The following is a 19,572-nucleotide window of genomic DNA, read 5'->3' as shown; positions in this document are numbered from 1 at the left end:
ACAGTCACAACTCTATTCCTTCTAATGGGGTTTGCTTTATATTTTTGAAAGTTACCATTAGACTGTGTGTTGCAGCAGGGTGAGTATGTTTCCTAAATGATTCATGTGGAATGTGCTCTTCACAGGATGTGGGTAGCTACCATCTCAGACACAATATCAGAGTATTCTCCATCTGTTTTGTTAGCCCTTGATGCTGTCTGTCTTCCATTAGGGGTGTTTGGTGTACCATGGAGTATGCTAGCCTGGTTGTATTTCATTTCTGGGTTTGGCGTATATTCTCCCAGACCCTTAATTTATTAGCTTTCAGTATCCTTTTCCCAAGTCATCGAAGGGTCCAATTTGTATTCCTGGGGGAATTCTGTGTGACTGCACATGCGCAGAATTCATGGCCCTGCAGATTTCTTTGCTTCCCCCCAGAAAAATGACTTCTAAGGGGGAAGCAAAGGGAAGCTGCAAAAGCGGTCACTCGCTCTTCCCTGCAGTGCAGGCAGGTCAATTTGGGCGCCTGGAGCAGCCAGCAGAGACATAAATCACCACCAGGATGGGAGGGCTGGACAGTCATGCGTTTGAGAGAGAGAAATGCTCTGTCCCTCTCGCTCACTATTGCGGCATACTCGGCATGGAGGGGCAGGGCTTTGGGGTGTTTCTGGGGAGGTAGGCATGTCCCCCTCAGGCAGAGCAGAATGTAGCAGCTTGCCTGCTTAGTGAATTATTCCCATTGTTCTTAGTGAATTCCGCCAGGAGTATAAAACTGGTGTAAAAAATTTAAGGCTCCTTTACATTGTCAGAGTGGTCTAAAGGAGCCTTATTGTAAAGGACAGTGTGGCCTCATAAATACTTATGGTGCGTTAGTGATTAGAACTGGTCTAAATTTTTGGGCTGAAAAAATTTCCTATCAAAATGTGCTCCATGAACTGTTTGCTACTGACCTTTCTGGAGATGGTCAGCAGCCAATATACATTGTGAGTTTGAGTCCCCAGCCCTCGCTTGCTCTTCAGTCGCCTATGATGGAACACTGAGCATATGGCTGCATATATTTGTTGACTAATAATTAGAAGTAAAGGGTCAATACTAGCTATGTTACTATTCGAAGGGATTTGTGGGATTTCCTCCAATGGTCCCCACTCCCATTCTTCATCCATTGGATTGTAGTTTAAATAAATTACCAAAATAATTGAAACCACAGTGATTATATTGTGTTATTTTAACAAATAAAATATGCAGAATTTTGCAGACCTTTAAAATATTGTGCACAGAATTTTTAATTTTTTGGTGCAGAATTTTTAATTTTTTGGTGCAGAATTTCCCCAGCAGTAAATTTGCTTTCCTTTGTCTTCCTTCCCCTTGAGCATGTGAATTACAGTCTTCTTAAACGAAAGAGGCTGGGATTCTAATTCACCTGTTTGAATTTGGGAATGTGGCTCACATCCCAGTCTGATCTTTTTCGTAATCCCCAACATAGTGCGGTGGCCTTGCCTATATGCACAGCATCAGTCCCTCCATCCGGTGTTGTGACACTGCCTGTTCTCACCTGTGAGCTCCTTTGTGCAATAAAGGGCAACCAACATTGTTTTTTGGTATCTCTGCCTTCCGTTGTGACCCTAACCTGGTGGTATTGTGCCAGCTGCTCTTCAGATCAGGGCTGCATCTGGATTCCTTTGGCAGTGGTGGTCAGATAGAGTGAAGCCGGCAGCTTTCAGCAGTGTGACCACAGCTTTTGTCTTTAATACAGAGATGTGGCCATGGAGGCTAGAGGTGGGTCTCAGCGTGCAAAGCTGTATTTTGACCAAAACAGACAGGCAGCTTTGCATGCTGAGATCTGTGGTTGCTGTAACTGCCCCTCTCTACTAAAGATGAATGCAGCTGCAGTCAGCTACATGTTTGCAAACTGTTAGTGGACCTTAGTCCATTGTAGCCCTCTACTGGGCGAAGCTTGGGTTGTCCTTAACTTTTCAGATCTCATCTCTGAGTGGGACCAATAGTTGGGCTCCTCTTTACTAACCCTGGCGTAGAGGAGCCCATCAGGCCAGGGATGGGAAATGCCTGCTCACACTCTTGAGGTCAGATGTCTCAATAGGTAACAGAGTTGTTGGCAGATCTAGTTGGGGGGAGGTACAAGATGAAACATAATATTGGGCTAAACAGAGAGTAGATGGGGGAAAATTAGGAGAGACTTGGTTAGAATGAGGCTATGAGGATACAGGATCATAAAGCTGCTGCATCTCCAGTGTGTAGCAGCACATACACATTGGAATAAGTACTCACCTACTCATGCATACTCTAATTTTGGTACATGAGAGAAGCTCTGTTCTGTTGTCTCTGATGGGTTTGACCTTCTGACGGCAGGATGGTGGTACACTTACCAGGTACATGGGCTGAAATTAAAAGCAGAATGATAAAATACCTAGATGATTAGGGCATGGCAACCAAAAATCAGTAGAGCTTCCACAAAGCAAAATCATGCGTCACCGATCAATTAGAATTCTTTAGGCATGTCAACAAATTAGTGCATACAGGACAACCAATTGCTATCATTTATTTGGATTTTCAAAAAGCTTTTGACAAATTCCTTCACAAGAGGGGGAACTCAGTAGTCCTGCGGTGAGAAGTTAAGTACTAGTATGGATTAAAAAGTATCTAAGAGGCAGAAAACAAAAGGTAGGAATAACTGATTAATTTTCAGCATGGCAAAGGAAGGTTAACAATGGGTGCCCGAAGGTTAATACTTGCGTTGTGGAGAGCAGTGAGTTGGCAAAATTTGCAGATGACACAAAGTTAGTTATTTAGATTATTCAAGACCAGAGAAGACTGTGATGAACTCCAGAGGGGCCTAACAAAGCTGGGTAAATGGGTAGCACAATGGCACATTGAAATTAATTGTTGACAAATGTAGGATGATGTATGTTGGAAGGAATCATTCAATTTTTCATACACGTTGATGGATGTAGGCATAGATCTTGCTGGGCATGAGTAAACTTGCACATAGCTTGATTTGAGTGTAAGGTTAAACTGTAAACAAGGGAGTGACAGGCTGTGTGCTGGAGATGGCATTTTCAGGCTATTTGAGATAAGTGGGAACAACCTGAACTGATAAGCTTGAAAGGTAAATAAGGTGAAGGACATAAAGCAATTGGTCCTTACGTGCTCTGCGTGATGGCAAAACCAATCAGATCAAGAAATATGGATGTTAGTAGCTAGGAAAAATGTATATAAACTGTGTAGTGTGTGACATGATTTGGAATTGTAGTATCACTCTGTTTCTAAACCCCTGTGGCTGGCCCTGGCCAGCGTGAGCATAGGGGACAAGCAGGGGCGGCTCTACCTTTTTGGCCGCCCCAAGCAGTCATGCGCGGGAGGCGCCCCGGAGCCGCGGGAGCAGCGGACCTCCCGCGGGCATAACTGCAGAGGGTCCGCTGGTCACGCGGCTCGGCTGGACCTCCCGCAGCTGCGGACGGTTCGCAGGTCCGGCGGCTCCGCTTGAGCTGCCGCAGTCATGCCTGCGGGAGGTCCACTGGAGCCGCTGGACGAGCGCCCCCTCCGCAGTCATGCCTGCGGCAGGTCCGGTCGTCCCAGGGCTCCGGTGGACCTCCCGCAGGCATGACTGTGGCAGGTCCGCCGGCCCAGCCTGCCGCCCCCCCCGGGAAAGGGCCGCCCCACGCGCGTGCTTGCCGCGCTGGGGTCTGGAGCCGGCCCTGGGTACAAGGCTAAGTGATGAAGGGGACTTGAACTGAGTTTTTGGATCTCAGAGAACTGGATGAAGTGTTCTCCCAGAACTGGACGAGGTGTTCTGGATAAGCTGAGTGGAAAAGGTCTCGGAGGGAATCCCAACAATGAGTTCTAAATTAACTGTAATAACTCAGAAAAAAGACTTAAGCATCGTTGTGGACAACTCAATGAAAATCTCTGCTCAGTATTTAGCAATGGTTTAAAAAAACCAAACAATGGTAGAAGGTATAGTAAATGGGATGAAAAATAACACTGAAAATATTATAATGTCTGTATATGAATTTGAGATTCATCCTTACCTAGAACGCTGGGCTACACCTTCAGCTGGAGAATTGATTTCAATGTAGTTATGCTGATTTACATCAGCTCTGGATCTGGATAATTGAATTCAGTTCTGGTCATCCTCTCTAAAAACAAATATAGCAGAAATGGAGGCGGTTCAGAGGTGGCTAATGAGACCTTTGAAAGGCCTAGAAAGACTTCTGTATGAAGAAAGATTGAAAAGATAGTGAGGAAATGAATTAGTGGGGAAATGACGAAGATACACCAACTAATGAATGACATAGTGAAGGTAGATTGGGCACTCCTCTTCACCCTCTCATAACACAAGAATAAAGGGTCTTTTAGTGAAATTGAAAGCAGGGCTGGCTCCAGGCACCAGCAAAGGAAGCAGGTGCCTAGGGCGGTCAATAGAAAGGGGTGGCACTCCGTTCGGTATTGGGGCGGCACGTCTGGGTCTTGGGCTGCACTTTGGCGGTGGGTCCTTCACTCCGTCTCTTCTTCTTCAGTGGCACTTCGGCGGGAGCTCAACCGTGTTTTGTTTTTTTTTCCCCCTGCCGCTTGGGGCAGCAAAAAAGCTGGAGCTGGCCCTGATTGAAAGTCAGCAAATTTAATACTGATACAAGGAAATAATTTTTCACAAAGTGCACAATTAACCTGTGGAACTCAGTGCCACAACACATCATGGAGGCCGACAGTTTAGTGGGATTCAAAAAAAGATCAGACGTGTGTATGGCTAATGAAAATATCCATAGTTACTATAGATGAGGTTGTTTTGTTTGTTTGTGTCTAAACAGTTGGGATGGAATATAAACCTTTCTGCTTCAAGGAATAAGGCAATCCCTAACTGATGACAGTTTGGGCCAAACTTTAGCAATGGACAGATTAGTCCCAAAATGCCCACTTCAGGGTTTCTCGCACTCTCCTCTGATGCATCTGGTACTGGCCCGTGTAAGAGACAGGACCCTGGACTAGATGGCGCACTAGTCTCATCTTGTATGGCAATTCCTGTGCATCTTTCTCTCAGCAAAAAGTCCCTGTAATTAAACTGAGGAGAGATGAGGAAGTTGGAGGAGGCTTATACAAACTGTTATCTGTCAGCTTCTGAAGCCTCTCTTGTAGAGAGGATTCCCAAGTCTTTAAGAAAAAAAGAAAAAGGTGAAAAAGAAAACAGTGGCCATAATAACTCCGTTTACTTTACTGCAAGGGAATTTACAAACGGAAGGAATCCTCTCTTGTTCATGTCCTAGTATGGAATCTGCTAGTAAACTCTGTTTGTCTGGAGCAGTGGCTGGGAATCCCCGATTGAGGGATCCTGCACCTCATCTGACACCACTACAGACCTGCTCAGTTCATGATTTTCACCTGTCCTCAATGGTAGTGAACTCCTGCTCTGGATAGATTATGACCAGCTGGCACTGCTAACAACAAAGCTACTTCAACAGATTGTTCACTGAAATTTGGGACTGTCTGAAAAGGTGACCTACAAAAATTATCATGGTGCTTACCCATTGCTCAGGTTGGTGGAGAGTAGGGAGGCAGCTCTTAACAAATTGACGTCCTTTAGGAAGTCAAAGGGAGTGGGTTGAACTGGACCAAAGGTGGGAATGGGATGGACTTCGTGGTGACTGCACCCTTCCTGATATTTCTGTGGACTGATAAGTTTCTGTGCTCTCTTCCTACAGGCTGCTTGGCAGAATGTCCACAGAGGAGCGGCATCTCACCTCTAGCTGCGGATCCTTCATTAAGACTGAGCCGTCCAGCCCATCTTCTGGCATTGATGCCATCAGCCATCATAGCCCCAGCGGCTCCTCTGACGCTAGTGGTGGCTACGGCATCGCCATGGGTGGCCACCCGAATGGCCTGGACTCGCCACCCATGTTCAACGGCACGGGGATTGGTGGCGGATCCTGCCGTAAGCGCTACGACGACTGTGCCAGCGCCATCATGGAGGACTCGCCCACCAAGTGCGAGTACATGCTCAATGCCATCCCCAAGAGGCTGTGCCTGGTGTGCGGGGACATTGCGTCTGGCTACCACTATGGCGTGGCCTCCTGCGAGGCATGCAAAGCCTTCTTCAAAAGAACAATTCAAGGTACAGTGTGGTGGGAGAGGGAGCTCACACATCCATGGGTGGGCTGGGTTCCTGTGGTTGCAGAAGCTCTTGTACTCCTATGGCACTTTAAAGGAGAGAAGGAAAAACAACAAAAACACACATTATCTATCCTGTGCTCCCAAGCACAGCTCTGCCAAGCCTCCCCCACTCCCACCCCTTGATGTGACCCAAAGCCCTTATACTTTGTGAGTCTGGGAAGCTTTCAAGGTTCCCAACTGGCAACAGTATCATCACACGAGGCAAAGCTGTTTTCAGACTGTAGCTGCAGGAAATGTAATTCCAAGGAGTTCTCCAGTTTTGCAGTGAAGAGGCAGCACCCCTCCCCACTCCTGGAGTTACCCACTGATTTGTAGCTGGCAAGAGGATAGGGTTTACTCTGGGAGGGTATTTGTTTGGCACAGGCTCATCTGGAGAGCAGAATCCCTGCCTGCTGAGGGCATCAGGATCGGGCTGGGGCCTTGTTAATAATGTTATGCACCTTGCAGGGAGAACAACAGTGCTCCAGGAAAAGAAGTTTTCACAGAAACCAGTCAATCCTGTTTGCATCCATTAAGTTCTGAAGCACTGTAGGCCTCATGGAGATGCTGTATAGTGCACGCAAATATGGAGACATGCTGATGCCCTTCCCTTCTCAGCAACACCACAGCACATGGTTCTAAAGATCTTAGATAGAGATTTTCAGATGCCTTGGGGGTAGGACACCCGATTGCTGTTTAGTCTGTCAGAGTTGCAAATTCCTTAAGTTGTTTTGAAAATTTCAGCCTCGACATTTCAGCATAAACAGCAACGCATGCACCACAATCCCCAAATGTGTGCAAGCATGGACACAGACACAAACATATAGCCAGATATACCTGCATGCATACCTGCATGTGCACACATATGTACACCTATTACATACCACACACACACACACACGCACACACAGTTACGCAGAAGAATTGTATATACCTGCAGGACCAGTGGCACGTACCAACAACGGCACACATGTGTACATGTACACAACTATACCATGCAAATATAGACAAATAAACAGACACTTACAGGCAGGCTGCCATACACACAGATACATTCATACACATGCACCAGTATAAGCACACATGCATAGACACACTGTGCATACATTCCCCCCCTCTCTCCAATTGAGAAGATGGACAGCATCATTCACCCTGCAATGGAAAGTGTATTGAATTTACTCCAAAGACACCTTTGACTCTGATTAAATTAATTAATTATGTATGTGGGAAGGACACGTGTTTTATTTGTATTCAGTGAGTGGTTCCCTCATACCTGATCACACATGCTGGGGATGCTGGGATCTGGACTGGACAGAGCAGTGCAGGGAACAATCCTCCATTGGTCTCTGTGGATAGACTATTTCTGTCTCTGATCTCCCTGATCCCAGGCATCTCTCCTTACTGTTACACTCCCTGGAAATTAATACTCTCCATTTCCCCAGACTGACACGGTCCATCTCCCTCTGCCTGGCTTGTCCTCTCTCATTAGACCACATAGAAAACATGTAGACCTCTACCCCCATATAACGTGGTCCTTGGGAGCCAAAAAATCTTACCGAGTTATAGGTGAAACCGCGTTGTATCAAACTTGCTTTGGCCTTCGATTGACAGACACTGATCCCCAGCTCTCTGGTCCCCAGCTAGTTTTCAGAGCTCTTACAACCCCTACTCTAGGCTGAGGGGCCAGCACGGTGGCAGCTGTGACCACAGCGGGTCTGAGTTACACAGCGGCTAACCCCGGGCTGTTTGCTGCAATCTCGCGCTAGGCAAGGAACAGGGAAGTCCTGTTTTCCCGCCCCTGACGATCCCCCCACGCAAGGGCTCCGTCTCTGTCCTCAATCCCCTCCTTGCTGGGTAAGGTGGCTCCTCGGTCCTGCCTCCCTGCTGAGGGCCATGGCCTTTGCTATGTGGGCAGCAGGGACCGTGCAGCCTGACTCCTTGATGGGGAGCTAGGCCCTGTGGCTTGGGTGGGGTGCTGCGCGGCGGTTCTCACGTCTCTCCCGCTGTGCCCTTCTGCTGTGCCCTGCTGCCACTGCCCCAGATTTCCGGTACATGTGGGAGCCGGGTGAGGCTGGCCCTGCGGGTGGCCACTCCGGAAGCGTATCCAACGTGGTGGCAAAATAACGAGCTCTCTGCAGGTAGAGATGAGTCCGCTCGCTTGTGCCGGTGCCTTGCCACCAGGGGCTGAAGGGCTGTTATGTAGAGGACTCCACTCCCGGCTGTCTTGGGCTGGCCGGTGCATCTTGTACCCAGGGGCGGCTCTAGGATTTGCGCTGCCCCAAGCACGGCGGCACGCCGCAGGGGGTGCTCTGGCGGTCGCCGGTCCCGCAGCTCCAGTGGACCTCCCGCAGGCACGCCTGCGTATGCTCCACCGGAGCCGCGGGACCTGCGGACCCTCCGCAGGCATGCCTGTGGGAGGTCCACCAGAGCCGCCTGCCGCCCTCCCGCGGGACGCCGCCCCAAGCACGCGCTTGGCACGCTGGGGTCTGGAGCCGGCCCTGCTTGTACCTGCCCATGCCTCTGATCGGTCACTGTGGGGTGGGTTGTTGGCTTGTGCACTGGGAGTTGTTAGCTGAACTGTGCTGCCAAGCAGCGCCGTTGTGTTTCTCTTAGCCAACAGTGGCGCAGCCCCGCCCCCCCAGAGCACTGCTTTAGCACGTTATAGCCAAATTTGTGTTATATTGGGTCGCGTTATATCGGGGTAGAGGTGTACCACTATGGAACGCCCAGATGTTCATATGCAATATTTCTGTGGCTTGTCATTGCAGAGTTTTCATGGGTTGAATGTGAACTTTTACATCCACTCTTGCCTTGCAGCGCTGAGTGTTGTCCCTCTGTTGATCCATTCTTGGTATTTCAGTTCTGAACATTTGGGCAATCAATGCTAAAGGAGGGACTCTGGGGGAGGGGGAGCGTGCACCAGGGGATCTTTGTATAGAAAGAGAGTAAAAGGTTAACCCTCTAGGGGAGCAACACTGGGGAATCTCTGTAGCAGACGAGAAGGCAATCTTTACCTTACCCGAGTAAACTACCAGCCAGAATAGATCAGGAGAGATGGGGAAAGACCAGCAGTGGTGGAGATTTCAGAAAGAATGAGAGAAAGTGAAGGGGAAAGAGACAGAGTAATCAGAGACTCAACCAGCCTGTGTAAGTTGTCAGCTGATTTCATCCTACAGCATAGAGAGACCCCCTGAGTGCAGCAGCCTTGTTGGCTGCTCCCTAACTGTAACATATAACAGATGGGGAGAAGGAATAAGTGGGGATTTCTCTCACCCTGTCATCAGCTCATCTCAGGCAGCTTCACATCCCTCTCTCCATCGGCTGGTCTGGCAGTTAGGGCACCAAAATGCTCTTATTCATCTGAGCTGCAGAGCTCGGTCTAACGCAGTTGAGACTGAGGCTTTTATTCCATCGGGGAGATGAGGGGCAGAGAAGGGGATCAGATAGGAAGCGGGGCCTGCTTGGAAGCCAGGGCAATATGCAGATTGCAGGATCAAAGAAGGCTTTGCTGCAGGACATGTTGAGCAAAAGGAGAATGAGCTCTCAAGTGTGATGGGGGCAGTAGGAGGGAAGAGACAGAGGCTCTCTATAAATCAGTAGCAACAGCAAACAGCCAACAGGTTTCCAAAAGCCTCATTCATCCTGCAGGTTTATTTCATTCACTAGATTTGATAACTATTGAGAGAATTTAAATCACCATCCAAGCTTCTTAATATACATGTGCACGTTTGTCTGTGTGCCCCCGTGTGATGTATTTGTGATGTGTGCTTTGGTCTAACCTATTACATTGCCTGCTAGCACAGATCATCTTTTTTGTGGCTGTGATGTCAGAGAGAGGTGCTGTCTGATAGCTCGAGCACAGAATTGGGACTGGGGATGCAGATAGCACAGTGATGTGCATGGTATAAGAATCTAGATAGACAGATACTGCAGGTAGATTCTGTACTCAGTTCTGACACTGACACCCTTATGCCCTTGGACAAATCACTTCACCCCTCTGTGATTTAGTTTCCCAATCTGCAAAATTAATGACTTCATTACAAGCATTTCTAACCTGTCTGCTTTGCACACTTTACATGGGGAGCTAAAGTAGCAACATGCTATTGTACTGTTCTCTGCATGGTGCTACATCCTGATTTCTGTGAACAGTGAGATCGAGTGCAGAATGTGGCCTCTGGTTGCAAAGCAGAGTTTCATGCTGAGAGCACATGTCACTGATGCTCCCTAGCTGCACTGACTCCCTGTTGATTTCATAGTGGAGTTGAAAGCTGCAGACCCCTAAATGGTTTGGGTCTGGATTACTTGTCATATCTTCTCTCCCCATATGATACTGCCATAGCTTTGATCAAACAAAGATGCCCAAGCTGAAGATCCTTTGATTTAAAGGACTGTTAGTGTTTTCTGTGAAAGCCCATCAGCTTTGGAGCTTGCTTCCATCTCCTAAACGCATTGCAAAGTCCATTTCTGTCAGTCTCTGGAAGGTGATGGGCTGAGGGATAGGAGGGACAGGCTGATTGCTATGTGGTTATCATGAGAGCTGGTCAGGAATTTTCCAGCTAATGATTTTTCCAACAGAAAATGCACTTTCCACCAAAAACAAAATTGTGGGAAAATTTTGTGTTTTCTGGAAATTTTTTATTTTTTTTTCCACTGGGGAAAATCTAAATGAGATCTTTCATTTGAGGTAACGAAATATTAAACTGAATTTCCCAATAAGTATATTGCCATATAGGCATTGTAGTTCAGGTCCCCATCCTCTCATGTGAGTTGGGCTCTACATGTCCGATAATGCAATGCAGATTTCCCGCCGGCTGAGTGTGCGGTGCATCATGGGAGTAACGTGACTGTGGGTGCACTGTGGGAGATGTAGTCCAGCCACATAACCTGGCACGTAAGGGGAGAATGGGGGCATTGGGCTCCCAGACTACAGCTTGCATGAGGCAGTGTGCCAGTGTCCGAATATGCAGATTATTATTGATCAGATTCAAAGTCTTTTGGGTGAGGTCAATAAACTGAAATGAGACATTTTGATTTTGTGAATGTTGAAACACTTTGTTTTGATAGTTCACAACTGGAATTTTTCAGAATTTCCATTCTGCAAAAATGTTGACTTTTCATCCTGATTTCAGACAAATGTTGAAATGTCTGAATTTCTCTCATGATGGAAATTCCAAATTTTGCTCTGATCTAGCCATTATTAATTCATTAGTTTGGGCTATTATTTTGATATATTTGATTTTTTTTCAGTCATTAAAAAAATTAGGGTTCTGGGTAGGCAATAAAATAATGTCAGTTGTTGTATTCCCCTCCCCACAAAATCAGCTTGTACTGTACTCTGGGTCTCCGACTCCCAAATCTAGCCAGTGTACTAAATGATAAGAGATACCAGAACCTACAGCTAGTGAAAACACAGACAAAGAGAAACATTTTACATCATATTTTACCTGGTCAGGTTCTGGATCAGCCATATCTCTGAGAGTGAATTCCAGAGTGGACAGCCCACTCCTGTGAATGCCCTGGATCCTGTAAAGATCATCCTCAGGACAAATAGCTGAATGTAGCTGCTATGGCAGGACATAGCAGGACATGCAATTTCTGCGGGGAGGGGGGGAATAGCTGGAGTTTATACCATTTAAGGCTTCAAATGTGGATAATGCTAATCACCCACCTCACGGGGGTGGTAACAAAGTGCTTGTAACAAATCCATGGACTTCTAGGTCTCTGTGGTTGTTGCTTTTCTGCTCAGAGAGGCCCCTGGGAATTTCATAGCAGCAGCAAGGATAGAATCCAGATCCTCTTGTTCCAAAAATCCAAGCCACTAGTGTTTGAGCTAAAGGAAATTTCCCCCTAGCAGTTGGCAGTATAGGGCTTAAGACACACAATTGAGCAGTTCTGCTTCCATCCCGTAGAGAGCAGTGGCATGCATGCGTATGCACCTACTAGCCCTTTTGTAAACTTATCCCCAGAGATGTATATGTTCTTTCTCAGCTGCAAGGTCACATCTGAGAAATAGGATTTTTTTTGAAAGCTCAGAACAACTTTTACATTACAACCAATAAAATCGCATGAACTAATGTCAGCTATGTAGTGATTGGCTAAGTTATATCTGATGTCACAGTCCCTCCACGCATAATGAGAAGATGCCTTGAAATCAGACAGCATCTCAGACATATCCCTGGTTTTCCTTTTTCTCTGAGGAGTAGAATCATGCAGACTAGTTCATGCAGAAGCATATCTTCCCTGGGACTTTAGTAAAAATGTATTTTACTTGTTAAAATCCTGTGACAGCATTAAAATATAAACAAAGCAGAGACCTGCTGGTGACTCAAGCTTGGCATTTGTGGCTACTGTCAGCAGACGCCCTTGATGGTATCATGCCTTATAAGTGTTTAGAATCTCACTCTTCCCTGGCATGAGACCTGGTTAAATGAAATTCTTGGTTAACTAAAGTGCAATTGCACAGAATCTGCTTTCTCAAAATCTCATTGTCCGAAAGGTTACACCAACGCATACTTTGGTGCTTGTCAAAATTTTCAAAAATAGACTCTAACGTTAGGCTCCTGAATCCATATTTAGACACCTAAATAAATGGCAGCTGGGAGCTGTAAGGTGCTCACCAGTTTTGAAAAAGAGGTTACAAAAATATGAATTTTGGAGCCTAATTTCAGGCTCCTATTTTTGAAAATCATAGTCACAGCGTATATTCCCCCCAGACACAGAAACAATCATCTCACCTGAATAGGGCTGAAGGGATTTCCCTCATATTTTCACAAAATATTTGCACTTGGGCTGGGAGCAGAATATAAGGTTTCAATCCAAACAAGGAATGTATCTGTAAATGATGTGTGTGTAAAAGCAGTGGGTTAACGTGGAATCAACTCTGCAAACTGTCACTTACACACAGGGCCGCCCAGAGGATTCAGGGGGCCTGGGGCAAAGCAATTTCGGGGGCCCCTTCCATTAAAAAAAAGTTGCAAAACTATAGAATAGTATATTCTCGTGGGGGCCCCTGTGGGGCCCGGGGCCTGGGACAAATTGCCCCATTCTCCCCCCGCCCAGGGCGGCCCTGCTTACACATAGTATCAGCATTAATGTAAATCTGAGTGAGTTACTGGGAAGAGCTCACTGCTGAATGAGAGCTTTACTGGTACAGAGTGCTGCTGTATCATTTCCAGGTTCTTTTTGTGGTGGACAACCTTGATTGGTCCTGCTTTGAGCAGGGGGTTGGACTAGATGACCTCCTGAGGTCCCTTTCAACCCTGATATTCTATGATCCAAGTGAACAAGTTCAGGAACCAAACTGGAACCCGAGATAAAAAGTAACTAAGTAAAACACTGATGGAAACTGGAATGACAGTGTCATCTGACTTAGTTACTTGTTGAATAGTACAGTTTTCTTCCCACTGAACTGTCCAAATTTTGGGAAATCTGGGAGTGTAGCCTGTATGGCTTTGTGCAGTCCTGATCATGCAGAACTGCTAAAGTGTAGATGCAGTATTCTGCATATGACGTGTTGCTCTTTGATTGAACAAAATAATTTGTCTGCTTAAGTAATTTCTTATATTTAGGCCATTTTGAAGCTATTTCTGATTAAAGAAAAAAAATGAGAGGAAACTTCTCTAATGTTATGAGAAACGGAATAAAGGAAGAACAAGCGTGATCCGAAATGGACGTGAGACCAATCCTGATGGGAAATCCTGCTTCCCACTTCCCATGCTGTAGGGGACCGAGGAGTGGCATCATGCCACCCTAGCGAGTCTATGGCAGAGCCAGGAACTGAACCAAAGAGTCCTGCTCTAATCACTAAACAACACTGCGTCTCCTGCCTTTTAGTTTTCATAAGTAATTTCTGATGTAAATAATGTGCAGGTCTGTTTGGATCAGAGGTAATTACAGTTCTAAAGAGAGGAAAGCCCCTGTAATGAGAGACTGTTCAGAACACAGTTTCTTGGGAGCTTAGGTTAACCCATCTTCTACTCTTCCCTTCTGGCTCATATAATATTAAACACACACGGGGCGCACACACTCACCACAAATTCAAACACATGCAGATACAGACTCACATGCAGGAACAAACACGCACCCCTGCAGCTGCTCATTGACACGCACAGCCTCCTCCGCTGGCTGTCACAGAGAATTGAGTTCTTTTAGCCTTTCTTCCCCAGAGCGCCCAGTCTGTGGTGACTGAGCTGGCAGCGTGACCGCCAGCCAGCGGGAGGCTGCCGGAATTCCGATGAGTTAATCTCATCACTTTATCACAGGGCACTTACAGAAATTACAAGCCAGCGTGAGCAGCTCAGCTGTGCTGGCAGCCGGCCGCAGGACCCATAAAAGAAATTGAGAGGAAAAAAAAAAGTCCAAGAACTTCGCTAAAGTTTTGAAGACAGTAGCTTTTCTTGGATGAGTTTTGCTTGGCTAACACTGACTGCATCTTTCTCTCCTCTGTGGTGTCCTCCTCACTTCCCCCCAAAATGAAGAGCCATTTTAGGCAAAGGTATCTTCCCTGCACTTTGTCCTGTTTACAGCAGAGAACACATTTGGGCCAAGTGACATCTGGTGTAATTCCACAGAAGTAAATGGAGTTTTACACTGAGGTGAACTGGCATGAGTCTGATTCTCCATTGGCTTGCATGCTTGCACCTGTACAAAGTGGATATAAAATGCTGTCCTGGCTTAATACTTTGCACTGGTGTAAATGACAACGCAAGGTGTGCGGCAGGGAAGAAAAGGGCACAGAAGCATGGATAGAATTAAAAGAGAAGCCAGGAAATGAAGGATCCGCTATGCAAGAGACTACTGCATTTCCATCCTGAAGGGTCGGTCTGAGAGATGAGCACCCTCCTTTCGCTCTGCGGTGGCTGTTGTACTGACTGTGGGGAGCCACTGGCTCTTGCATACATACTGTACATTTACAGACTAGTACAGACTCTGTCTGACAGTGTCAGAGCTTTCTCGGGATATCTTCATGGAACAGTCCCAGTTTCTTATATGACAATTGGCTCCTCAAATTGGGGGTGATGTGAAGCAGTGGAACCTTTGCCTTAATCTATCTGTGATGACCTTGAGCTGCAATGTGATGAGCCCTGGCCATCCACTGATGCAAAGTTTTGATGTAAGGGCGCACAGATATCATAGCAGCATAGTGCAGTGTTGCTGCCTCATGAGGTGACTGCTGAAATCCCATAACACTATGGTGCTGTGGGCCTCTTAGCAGGAGGTGGGGCCTCATTTGGGAGGGCTGGGGTTTTGCTTGTGAAAGAGAGGCTTGGAAGCAGGAAGACAGAAAACTCCCTGCAAGAATGGGGATTGGTCCTGCTTTGAGCAGGCAGTTGGACTAGATGACCTCCTGAGGTCCCTTCCAACCCTAATATTCTATGATTCTATGAATCTGCCACATTCTTCTCCTTTGGGGTGTTACTGTTCCATCTCCTCACATGTGGGACACAGTGGCTGTGCAGCCCTGAGGACAGTGACTCTGCACTCTCTGGTCTGTGGCTTACTGGATGTACAGGAAAAGAAGTGGGAGTTCATTTATTATCTTGGGACCAAGCCTGAATCTCAATTTCCAGCTTTCAGAGATTTGATACTTAGCTGACTATTGAAATTCAGGTGCTGTACAATGCTGAGGTATAGACTGAATGGAAGTGGCTTGTGCAGCTCTCTCCGCTTCCGCACAGCGTCTGTGTCTCAGATCCAACTGTGTGATGGCAGTGCTGTGAGCACGCAGACGGGCGATGGCTGAGAATTTAACTCTGGAGATGCTGGAGATCACTGTCAGGGTGCAGGGCTTACAAGACAAGAATCTGAAGGTAAAAGCTCTTCATACTGCATGCAGACATCAAGTCTTTGTGCCTTTGGGGCTTACAGTGCTCCTGGCCCCATGTCACCAGTATGGGGCTGAAATTCTCCCACATAACATTGTGAGATAAACAGCTGGTGAATCCTTCAGTTTGAATTTCCCTTCTCTGCCCATTTTTAGCCCACTTCAACGCAGATTTTCAATGGGCTTTACATGGGGTTGATTTAACTAAACTTCACTCCTCACCCCACCCCATGCAATAGGTGGCTATTAGAGCATCCCCATTATACAGAGGAGTGAAGGGACTTGTCGAAGATCACTCAAGTCCACTGCAAAACCAGAAACAGAACCCAGGAGTCCTAACTCCCACACTTCTGCTCCAACCCCACTAAATCAAACTCTCCCTCCCTGATGTGGTTATAGAATCCAGGAGTCCTGACTCCCTCTCCCCTCTGCTCTAACAGTAAATGAGTACTTCTTCCCAGGGCTACCAATGGAACCCAGGAGTCCTAAATCTCAATTTCCACCCTAGCCCACCAGAACAAACTTCCCTCACAAAACTGAGTATAGAACCTGGGAGTCCTGACGCAAAGCTGCCTGCCTTCCTTAAATACATTATTGCTGTTGATGTATCACTACCAAGCTTAGATTTCCTCCCCCCCTCTCTTCAGCCCTTATACTGAACAATCCTGTCCAGAAGTATCTTCTGAAGAATGTTTGGCAGGAGGTGAGACAGCCCGTTTGTTACTGTCTTTAACAGTAGGGTTAAAAAAATTGTTCCGCGATGCTGTGACCTGGCATTACGACATTGACATCCTCATGTCAGGTCATTGTATCCGCATCTGAGGTTGTGTTCTTGCTTCATGATAGTGTGCCATGTGGCCAGAAATAAATTTGGGATGCTTTCTTTGCCCTTGAGCCTGGCAAGTGGTGAACCAGACTCTGGCAGCTGGACGGGGAGGTGACCTAAAAGAAGACAGTGAGAGGTGCATCTGGAAACATGGGGGCTCTGTGTGCTGAGCTCAGGGGCTAGAGGTAGGAACTGATGGGGTCAATATCCCTTAAATGCAGTAGGAAGCCTCCATCCCTCTTTGGAGCAGAGTCCTCAGGAGAGGTCCCTGTTTATAACAAAACCAGATTCTGTTTTCATTAAGAAACCAGACTCTCTGGCCAGGTTTGCTGGGGGCCATGCACCTTTTGCCAAGTCCAGCAGCCAAGTTTCAGGAGATCTGCATTCAGTTTATAGTTTCCATGGGAAACCATTGGAAATGTTTCTCCTTGTGATTTTGACCAAAACCAGGGAAAAAAATCAGTATTTTTGGATGTATTTGACTTTGTGTTTGGGGTTCATTTGAACTCCAAATAAATTCAAAGACAAGATCAGAGGGCATCAGTGGCACATCAAGTGAAACCAGAAAGGTTTGCATTATCCTTCCCTTAACCAAACCCGGAGTATTCCACAGGAATGTCCTGCCCCAGACCGAGCACTTCCCTGCCCCTGCTATCCCGTTGTAATGTGCCAGATCATAAGCCCTTAGAGTCAGAGTGTGTGAGACAGTGAAGGAAAAAGTCCCTTCTCCAGCTCCCTGCTCCCCAGAACCAAAAGGTAGGAAAGATCAGTAAGAGTCCCAAAGCCTCAAGGGAAACACAATCATCACAATGAGCAGGGAGTTGGACTAGATGAGCTCCTGAGGTCCCTTCCAACCCTGATAGTCTATGATCACAGGAAAGGCTGAGACTAGGGCAGCAAATGGAACACTCCCCATGGGTTGGGCTCCTGGGGACACGTTATAATAGTAAGGGATATGTGCCAATCATAACGCCAGGTGCGTTGATTAGACTGGTAAGCCATGCATCTCAGAGACGCTACATGGCTGAAGGCCCAGCACCCCCCAGCTGGGCTTCTCCTCTAATTCCACCTGCAAGTATGGCTTTTTATTTAATGTTTTCATTTTGCTTTTCTAACAAAGGAGCCCAGCCTGTGTGGTTACCCCAAACATTTTCACAGATGGGAGTTGTCATCAACCAGTCACAGTCCCCTAGTGTGTGAATGACTGAATGGACAGCACGCATGTGGGTGGTGCAGGGGGCATAAAGGGTATTACCCAGTGCAGGCAGGAGGTATTGTACTCTGGCCATGATAGTGAATCCTGCTGTTAGAGGGAACAAGGCCTCTTGAGTGACCGTCTCTGTGTTTGATTGCAGGGAACATTGAATACAGCTGCCCAGCCACCAATGAGTGTGAGATCACGAAACGGAGGCGCAAGTCCTGTCAGGCCTGTCGCTTCATGAAATGCCTCAAAGTGGGGATGCTGAAAGAAGGTAAGAGAAGCGGGTACCAGGGACTCGGGACCTCTCACTGCCTCTGAGCTGGGCCAGGCCTCGTAGCAGCTTCCAGACTGACTGCACGGGGGCCTCCCTGGCTTTCCCAAGGTGCAGCCATTACAAAGAACTCAGGAAGGACAACGATCTGTTTCGGCTAAGTGGGAAGATGTGGTTCTTTGAGGGCTTGTTTCAGGGCATGTCTACGCTTACCTCAGGAGCGATCGATCCAGCAGGGGTCGATATATTGTTTCTAGTGAAGACGCAATAAATGGACCGCCAAGTGCTCTCCTGTTCACTCTGGTACTCCACCAGAGTGAGAGGCGCAGGCAGAGTTGACGGGGGAGCGTCAGCAGTTGACCTGCCACAGTGAAGACACCGTGGTAAGTAAATCTAAGTACATCAACTTCAGCTATGTTATTCATGTAGCTGAAGTTGCGTAACTTAGATCGACACAGCCTCCCCCCCCCCAATGTAGACCAGGTCTCCAAAGGGGCAGGGTCCTTATGTTATATTTTGTATGGAGCTGCAAATCTGACAATCAGTGAGAACCTGACCCATGATAGCGTACGTTCCCCTTCTAAAGGAACCCCAGATGGGGGCATACCCCTCCCTCCCCTGGTGACTCGGCTGAGTAACTGTACTAGTACCTGTACAACTGGAGGGAAGAGGGAATAATTGCTGTTAATAATGAACAGGTTGGGTTGTTTCTAGGAGAGGGTACAGTTGGCATGAAGACCTGTCAGAGTGCAGGGAGGGTCTGACAGTTATTCCATCCTGAGGGGACGCTTTGAGAAAGTGGTGGGGAAGAGACCTTTGTCCCTTAACAGGTGGGTCCCTCTGCCCCACATGCTCAGCCTGTCTCTTCTCTCTCAGCCTATTGATCTGCGCAGTGTTCTCTGAGCAGCACTCAGCTCCTTTCTTGTGGTGCTCTTTCCCCTCATCCTTGTCTGTTCAAGGTGAGCCACTGGGAATTCAGTGGCAATTAAACACATTCTTATGGATTGACTTTAAAGCTTCATTTCCCCAAGTTCCCTCTGGGAGAGGAGGGGAGGAGATGCACTGCTTATAACTCTCTGCATTGCTGTACCTGGCAAAGCACAGCGGCTTCAGCCTAACCCCAGTGAACAGCAGCCGGCAGTTATCTGTGCAGGTCCAGCACGCTTGAGCCAAGGATGCCAGCACTTCACACTGCTCACTTCCAGCCACGCCATCTTATGAGCCAGTGATGAATTGTAAGCTCTTGCCAGGAGGGTGTGTTGCTTTGCTGTGGGGTGCTGCTGCTCATCTCTTGGGAGGCAGGCTGATGGCAG

At 47.3% G+C, this 19,572-nt stretch overlaps 1 protein-coding gene and 1 long non-coding RNA gene across 10 annotated transcripts in view; one reads left to right on the top strand and one right to left on the bottom strand.

Annotated features, from left to right (window-relative positions):
- The window catches only part of ESRRB (estrogen related receptor beta), a 177,853-nt gene that overhangs the window by 113,570 nt on the left and 44,711 nt on the right, over window positions 1-19,572 (top strand). For all 9 annotated transcript variants that reach the window (XM_045012603.1, XM_045012601.1, XM_045012602.1 and 6 more), the window contains 2 exons: window positions 5,691-6,100; window positions 18,143-18,259. In XM_045012603.1, coding sequence (XP_044868538.1) covers window positions 5,691-6,100; window positions 18,143-18,259 — 527 coding nt within the window. The remainder of the gene's footprint in view (window positions 1-5,690; window positions 6,101-18,142; window positions 18,260-19,572) is intronic.
- Window positions 2,266-9,541, bottom strand: LOC123368108. The gene is made up of 3 exons (XR_006578690.1): window positions 9,412-9,541; window positions 4,026-4,133; window positions 2,266-2,375 (listed from the first exon to the last, which is right to left on the bottom strand). It is a non-coding gene; the product is annotated as an uncharacterized LOC123368108 (long non-coding RNA).

The sequence above is a fragment of the Mauremys mutica genome, chromosome 4 (assembly GCF_020497125.1).
Source record: "Mauremys mutica isolate MM-2020 ecotype Southern chromosome 4, ASM2049712v1, whole genome shotgun sequence".
Lineage (NCBI taxonomy): Eukaryota > Metazoa > Chordata > Testudines > Geoemydidae > Mauremys > Mauremys mutica.
Note: the sequence above shows the minus strand (reverse complement) of the source record. Positions and strands in the feature narration are given on the sequence as shown.